The following is an 8,865-nucleotide window of genomic DNA, read 5'->3' as shown; positions in this document are numbered from 1 at the left end:
TTAGAAACTCAAACGGATTTCCATGTAAATTAATATGTTACGTAAAGAGATGTAATTTTATTTATAACTTATTATCTCCTAGCGGTTCAGTGTAAATAAAAGTTTAATCATACAACTGCAATAAAACACATTTTGGACCACCATGTTCAGCAGAGCCAACATAATCTAAATTTAGGTGTAGATTTATTTAGGAGCAGTTTGTCAAGCTCCATGCTTCGACCGATGGATTAAAAATGGCAATAGGTATAAATGCTAAACCAGGATTGTTTAGCAATTATTTATACTGCCATTTTAAAAGTATCAAATCCATGTGATGATTGGAGTTTTTGACCAATCACACCTTAGAGTTGATAGAAAGATGACTTTGGACTATGTTATGATTATACTATAGATTTTGTTATGTCAATTACTGATTACAAATAAAAAATAAATTTCTACTACTTGACAAGCAAACCAAGTGTTTTTTCAAAAGTCAGATAAAAGTGTATTATGTCTATACAACCCCTATATTTTTAGTAGCAAAAGCCATTTCTAATTCTAAATTTTAGAAAGGCTGCTTTTACATCATTATTCCTAAGTGTATAAATCATAGGATTCATCATTGGTGTAACAATTAAGTAAAATATAGCAATGAATTTGTCTGTTCCTGCAACAGAGCTTGACCTAGGTTTCATGTAAGCAGCCATAGCTGAGCCATAAAACATTGTCACAACCATCATGTGAGACCCACAGGTGGAGAAAGCTTTCCGCTGCCCAGCTGCAGATTTAATTTTTAAAATGCTTAAAATGATTTGAAAATAAGATATTACAATAAATGTGACTGGTCCTATGAGAATAATCACACAAACAACAAAAATGACTAATTCAATAATAAAAATATTTTCACAGCTAAGTGATAACACTTCTGGCACTTCACATAAAAAATTATTAATTTCATTATTGTCACAAAGATTTACATTGAGTGTAAGAGTAACACTGGGAATAGTTAGAAGAAACCCACATATCCATGTACCCATGGCTAATCTCACACAAACCACTTTACTCATGATTGTAGTATAATGTAATGGATAACATATAGCTACATAACGGTCATAAGCCATAATAGCAAGCAGAATACACTCATTTATCCCTAAGGTGAGAGAAATAAACATTTGTGCTGCACACTCAGCATAAGAGATAATTTTCTTTGCTGACATCAAATCTTTTAACATCCTCGGAACAGTGGAAGATGAATAACAGAGATCCAGAAACGAGAGGTTGCCAAGGAAGAAATACATAGAAGTGTGAAGATTGGCATCAGTCATAATAAGAACAATGATGAAAATGTTTCCAATTAATATGATCATATACACAAGCAGAAAGACATAGAAAATAATACCTTGTGTCCTGGGCTCACTGGAAAGTCCAAGAAGAATAAATTCCATTATAACTGTGTTATTTTTCCAAGGCATTCTTTAAAATAGAATGGAAAATTATCTTAGTGATCTGTTATAAATATTATGCTCATTAATGTTGGTTATTAAATTCTAAAACAGAAATTCATCACCTAAAATTTTTTCAATTATAATTACTATATTGAAACAATTAAAATAAAATCCCAGTAATGTAAAATAGAGAGTACAGTATGTGATGTCATGTGGACAGCAGTTATGGATAATTTACTTGCAATTTAGGGTAACTTTCTGACCTACCACGACATCATTTTCTTTGCACAAATGTAAAATTATCTGAATATTTGTGAAGGCAATAGGAAACTAATGTGGTGCCATAGAGTGTCCTAACATCAAGGACAATATTTTGCATAAGATCTTAGTTCAGTTTCGGGACCAAGTGATTTTAATTGTCATTGATCACTGCCCCTACAAACCTGTATTTTCCATGCAGAGTGCCTGGAAGGCACAGTGCCCTTAAGATACTCCAGTCACTTACCTTCACCCTGTTTCATACAGCAAGCCACAGCAGGGCTGCACGAATGGTCCTTAGCCAGGGTTGCCAAGACGGGGGGTTAAATTAACTGGGCCTGTGCTTGCTGAAGGGGCCCAGTGCTGCCCCTCTGTGTTACATCAAAGCATCCCAGCACACACTGCTGTGTGCTGGGCTGCACTGGGAGACTTCTCATGACTGCTAAACAGCAGCCACAGCAGTCTCTAATGCCTGTGGGGAGAGCGATCACACTGATTGTGCCCCCCACTGGCTATGCCCTGGGCTGAGGGGCTTACAGCTACCCCCCTCCCCAGCATTCAGCACTGCTTCCCCCCACTGCAAAAAGTTATTATTTTTTCCCTAAGTGGGATGTTCTGTGAATCATTCCTTTAAAGTCCTAGTAGTATGGCCCACATATAACTTGGGACAATTTCAGTGTAAAACATAGACAGCAAACATAGTTTCACAATTTATAAACTGTTTGATGTTAAAGGAGTCTCTATTGGTAGCCTGAATTACACTATTTCTATTTATCATGTATTCACAAGTTATGCATCTAGAGTTGTTATACTGAAAATTCCCTGCTGGTCTTCTTGGGATCCGGGTGTCAGATTCCACATACTTTTGTTTAGTGGAAAAACTACTTGGTGCGAGGAAACTTCTAAGATTTAGTTTTTTCTTAAAAATTATCTGTGGTTTCTCCACTAATGCTTGGGAGAGAATTTGATCATGTTGTAAGACCCTATAGTTCCAATTTACTATAGATTTAATACATCTAGAACTATTATTAAATTGTGATATAAAAATAGGGGCAAATCTCCCACTATTCTCCCCACCTCTATGTTCTTCACCATTGTAGTGGGCTCCCTCTGCATTAGTTATCTCATTCTCCTTTTTATTTTTGTTATTATAAATATTAATAGTGTGGTCATGTGCATCATTTATTATTTCTATAGAATATCCTCTTTCTAGAAGATTTTCTTTTAGTCTAGATGCATGTGCCTCAAAATCTATGTCCCTAGTACGATTTTGTCTTATTCGTCCCATCTGGTTTCTTGGAATATTGTCCATCCAGGGATGATAGTGTTCACTATTATAATGCAAATATGATTAACAATCTACTGGTTTGGTGCATAAGGAAGAAATAATTCTCTCCCCCTCCACAGATAGGGCACAACCAAAAAATTAACAGAAATGTGACTAAACTGTGCAGAAAAACTCAAATTCATAACATTCTGATTTAAAGTGGCAGTGAATGTCTGAGCAGAACAGTGATCCCCATCCCAAATAAAAAACAAATTATCAATGTACCGGCCATAGTACACCAGGCCCGACCTGGCATGCCCATTCCAGATACGATCCTCCTCAAAGGAGCCCATATATAGCTTGGGCTGGACCTGGTGCCCATGGCCATTCCATGCACCTGTAAAAAGTGGGTGGAGTCAAATAAAAAATAATTATGTGTCAAAATAACTTTAATAGGATTAACCAAAAAGCTATGTTGTCCATCAGATGTATCTCCATCAGATGCCAATGTTTTTTCTATAGCTTTAAGTCCCATCTCATGTGGGATATTAGTATAAAGAGCCTGGACATCCAGGGTCAGGAATCCGGATCCCGGACACCAAGTAAAATCATTCAGTTTTTGTAATAGATGTGTGGTATCACGTATTGATTCCTATAAGTCGCTATTTAGTGCTGCAAGTCCCTTAAGAAACAATTGCTTTCCAGTCCAATCGTGTGGTTCCAAAGCACAAAAAGTCATGTAAAAGGGAAAACACAATGTAATATTTAACAATTAGAGTAAAAAGCAATGAAAATAGTACAGCCAATACAGCTGTATACAGTCATCAATTCAGAAGTCGCTACAAGATGTCTGTACACTGAGGTCAGGACACAGCCTATATACCTTACAAGTTTCAGAGTTAACAAAGAGACAAATTGACAGGTTCTTATTGGTTCTTGTTTCTGGTCAATCTAGTCATTGGTCAGTTCATACAGTGTCATCAGGGGTATGGCTCAGGGTTCCAACAGTCTCATTGTGTAGCTTCCTGCCAAAGAACTGGTTAAATCTGGCTACAACACTGCATACTAGTAATAACATTCTATTCAGTAACTCCCCATCATCCATAACTAGCGGACACATGATGCAACTTCTTTGCTGATAGAAACGGATGTCTACAAATAAACAGGGATTTAGTATGATACCAAACATGACATATTCACTGTATTCTGAACCTTAGATCTCTTAAGTACATCTCACAGCATAATTATTAGATAATAATACCTTTAATAACTCTGGTTATTAACTATAATGTGTGGGAACATTTTATATGTATGCATTCACATAGGTACATGAATATATACAGATGAGCATCCATAGGTATGTATGTGAATACGCATACGAGTGTGTATGTATGTGTATATATATATATATACACACATACATACACACACACATATATATATATATATATATATATAGATATATATGACACACACACACACACACGCATTATAGCGCATCGGATTGCACCGACGCAAAGTAGCGTCCTAGTAATAAGTCATCAGACTATAGATGACTATGTCATCTGATAATTGTACAGTGATCATATCTAATTATTTGATTTTGACAGTCCACCCTTTGATAGCAAACATAAAACTATCACATTCTATTCTTAACCTTTTTAGTCATGCATAATAAATTATCTAATGTTCTATATGGTATGACACAATTCGGTCATTGAACTGTCAATAGTGCGCCTAAGGAAAGGGTAAAACAACCCTTATATGCATTCACCAGATCTATAGGGGACCATTGGTAGGATGCGGGACCTCATCAAACCTATTAGGGAAGTTTGGGGGGGGAAATTGAGACTACATTATCTATTATGATTTAATGGAACATTTACAATACATTTTATTATACATGACCAAGCCTAGTCACAGGTTATTATCTGATGGTAGATTCAATTTCAGGATTGTAATGCAGTTCTTTATCAAGCTTAGTAACTATACCACCACTACTCACCACCATTATGATTTAATTGTCACTGTTTACCTTGGTGGTACGTTTTCCACACTTCAATACAGTAAGAACACATTTGACACATAAACCAATTACTAAAATGACAACAAGTATAACAATAAGGAGCTTACCCACACTAGCAATCATCTCCTGTGCCCACTCTCCCAGACCGGAGAACCATTTTACAGGGTTTAACCACGAGAATAATTTCTCTACCTTTACCTCAGCCTCATACAAGGAAGTATTATGGTCCTTCCGAAATTCCCATTTCAGTTGTAGGATTTCATCCATTCTCCAGTCAATCACCTCTTTAGGGTCATTAGTATTATTGGTGATGTACGTGCAACACTTGACACCAAATTGGGTGGCCAAAGTCACACAATATCCACCAGTAATAGCTGTCAGGTAGTTTAACACTAGCCTATGTTGTATCAATTCCTTTTTAAAAGCCTGTAGCTCCTTACCCATATACCTGAAAGTGTCATAATACATCTCGGTGCTGTTGTCTATTAATTTAGCCAGGTATTGGATGTACTAAAATTTAAAGTTCCCCGAGTGATACTGGTGGGATCTAATGCTACCAAAATTTAGAATCCAGTTGTTTCACTAATGAACTACATGGCTATATGTTCTTCACAAGGGATCATATTTATTTTGTCATGATGTTCATACTGTGTGTGCATGTATGGGGGTGGTGCGGTTTTATGGATAATAATAATTTCATCATGTGTAAGGGTCATTACCTCTGGGACCAATTTACCTATAAAACATAAACCCTTGGAACTCAGAGATAACCAAGAATATGCCCTTCTTCCACAAGCATAGTATACATTATCTGGGAGGACATATGGTAGATTACGGTCCTGCACAATATCACAAAGTTTTAACAAAACTACCTATGCCTATTGTCCTCAGCTGTTCAAGACACGTTTCAGCCTGAATAACATTTTTACAATAACCCATAGGAACTTTTCCAATAGATACCACATTCTGTTTGTTCCTACGACCTCGTCTCTGGGGTTCGTCACTACTGGTTTGGTGAGCCACTGTCTGGAGAATTGGGAAGCAGCCTTATTGGATCAGTCTTTCTATGTATGAAATTTTCAGACTCAGCAAAGACTGAGCTATGGAGTATTGGCGCAGCTTTAAACTAGGTGACCTGGTAGTGTTATACTTCCCATCTATGGACCTACCTCCCATTAATTCAAGGACCTCAGAGAAATTTAATGGGAATGGTACTAATCCTACATTATGTTGTCCCTGAGGCATGTGAGTGCACACCCAAAATTCAGTCTGGTTTAAGACCTTACCTACTAAGGAATGGTAATCCTCTAAAGGATGCCCACCCAAATACAGATCACTCTTGGACTGGCATCATTGGATGTATTACTCATCAACTTGGGATCCACAGTACTCACAGATACAATATTCCTCAGACAATAGCCCCTCACACTGTCTCTGAGTTCCATGGCTAACAGATATCTTAACAATCCCTGAACTGAGTTTGACCATAGGTTGCCCTGATCATTCTATTGCTCTCTCCTCTGACTCCACTCTATCCACTATATTCTGAACCTTCGATCTCATTTAAGTACATTTCATATCATAATTATTAACTAAAAATACCTTTAATAACTCTGGTTATTAACTATAATGTGTGGGAACCATTCTATATGTATGCGTTCGCATATATGTGTCTGTGTATTGGAATAGCAAATATGTGTCAGTATGTATGAGACTATATACAGATGAGCATCCATGTGTAAGTATGTGCATACGCATATGAGTATATATATATATATATATATATATATATATATATATATACACACATACACACACACGTGCATTATGTGCAACAGCATATGTGTATTGTGAATACGCAGTTTAGCGCATCAGATTGCACAGATGCAAAGTAGCATCCTAGTAATACATCAGACCATAGACAACTATGGGCCTGATTCAGACCCACTCGCGAGTGGCTGTCCGCTCGCAAGTGGGTCGATGATCTGGACTGAGCATGCGCACGACGGAGGGAGCTCCGTCGTGCGCATGCGCCAGACGCGACGAGCGAAGGAAAGTCCTTCGCTCGTTGTGTCTGATCAAAGGGGGCGTGCTGTCGATGTTGATTGACAGCACACCCCCTTTGGTAGGCGTGCCGGGGGCGTGCCTCCCTGACGGGGGCGTTCCCACGGGAACACCTCCCATCAGAAGCCGGCTCACTGACATCACTAGTGATGTCAGTGGGAGTGATTTTGGCTCTGATAGAGCCAAAATCACTCCGGAGCTTGCGGTTGAAAACCTCAACCGCAGGCTCCGGCTCGCAGTTTCGATGGTCGCGATGGTCACGACCATCGCGGCCATCAAAATGCACGCTCGTATAGCCTGTGGGTGGTGACCCACAGCTATACGAGCATCCAGGAGGACGCTCCATTTTCATGGAGGCCGGCCCTCATTCAGAGCATGCGCTCTGCTCAGAGCGTACGGCTCTGAATGAGGGCCAATATTGTCAGATAATAATTGTAACGTGATCATATCCAATTATTTGACTTTGACACTGGTATTATCAGGGCAGCTGCTTTTGTCAGACTATCCTTAAGGTTAAGGAAAGCCTGCTCTGTTTCCTCAGTGTGTGCGACACAGTCGGGTTTTGAGGATGAAACTAAGGGCCTGATTCAGAGCCGGATGCTCTGACAGAGCACTCACTCTGAATCAGGGTCAGCCTTCTGTTTTTTATAGAGCGGCCTCCTGGCCACTCGCATAGCTGTGGGTGACCACCCACAGCTACTGTGGGTGACCACCCACAGCTATAGCGAGCGGCCAGGAAAATGGTCGCAATGATCAAGACCATCGTGACCATCGGGCTTGCGATGAGACCCTTGTGGTAGGGTCTTGTTGCCACAAGCCCAAGACTGCTTTTGGCTCTACCAGAGCCAAAAGCACTCCCACTGACATCACTTGTGATGTTAGTTGGGCCGGCCCCAGACGGTAGGCGTTCCCATGGGAATGCCTCCGTCTGCTCAGCCACGCCCCCAGCCCGCCCACCAAAGGGGGTGTGCTGTCACTCTACATTGACAGCACGCCCCCTTTGGTACAAGACCCGGAGTGATGGTTTGCCCATCGCTATCCGCGTCTCGCACATGCGCACGACGGAGCTGGCTCAGTCGTGCGCATGCACACTGGGCCACCATTGACCCGCTTGCGAGCGCTCAGTGCTCGCGAGCAGGTCTGAATCAGGCCACAAGTCCTGCAATGGTAATGCCAAAATAGAAAAACCTGGGATCCACATCCTGCAGTATGCACACATGCCCAAGAAGGTATGGATTTGCTGCTGGTTTTGTGGCAGTGTCATGGTCTGTATGGCCAGAATTCTGTCCGCTGTCAAGTGTCTTAGCCCCTGGGTTTGACAGTGTCCCAAGTATTTGACCTTAGTCTGGCATGGCTGTAATTTGTCCTTTGCAACCTTGTGCCCTGTTTGTGAAAGATGAAGCAACAACAGTTTAGTATCATTTAAAAATGACAAATGAATCAGAGCACAACAACAAATCTACATATTAAATGACGACAGACCCATTGCTTGTTTGAAAAGATTTCAAACAGTTGTGTAAGGCCTAAGAGAAATTACTGGGGCCATCTATGAAACCCTGGGACAATCGTGTCCATGTATATTGTACCCCTCTGTAGGAGAATGCAATTAGATATTGACAGTCAGGGTGAAAGCATAACATAAATCAATGACAGTGAAATGGGTAGCAGATGGTGGAATCTGCATGAGGATGACAGCTGGATTGGGTACTACGGGGAATTGGCTTTTAACAGCTTTGTTAACCCCCCTAAGATCCTGTACTAATCTATAGCCGTCCCCCCAGTCTTCGTCACTTTAAAAATAGGACTGTTGGCTGGACTAGCTGTAC

General features: G+C 40.1%; 1 protein-coding gene across 1 annotated transcript; it reads right to left on the bottom strand.

The window, feature by feature from the left end:
- Nucleotides 1-512: 512 nt before the first annotated feature.
- On the bottom strand, nt 513-1,451 carry LOC148511989 (olfactory receptor 5AR1-like). Its single transcript, XM_088482378.1, has one exon. It carries the CDS (start codon nt 1,449-1,451, stop codon nt 513-515), a length of 939 nt encoding a protein of 312 aa, XP_088338504.1.
- Nucleotides 1,452-8,865: the final 7,414 nt, after the last annotated feature.

Source organism: Taudactylus pleione, unplaced genomic scaffold, assembly GCF_031769625.1.
Source record: "Taudactylus pleione unplaced genomic scaffold, aTauple2 ptg000286l, whole genome shotgun sequence".
In the NCBI taxonomy this organism is placed as follows: Eukaryota; Metazoa; Chordata; class Amphibia; order Anura; family Myobatrachidae; genus Taudactylus; species Taudactylus pleione.
This window is presented reverse-complemented; position numbering and strand designations above follow the sequence as displayed.

Coding starts and splice junctions, on each gene's coding strand:
- LOC148511989 (XM_088482378.1), bottom strand. CDS start 1,451: ATGCCTTGGAAAAATAACACAGTTATAATGGAATTTATTCTTCTTGGA.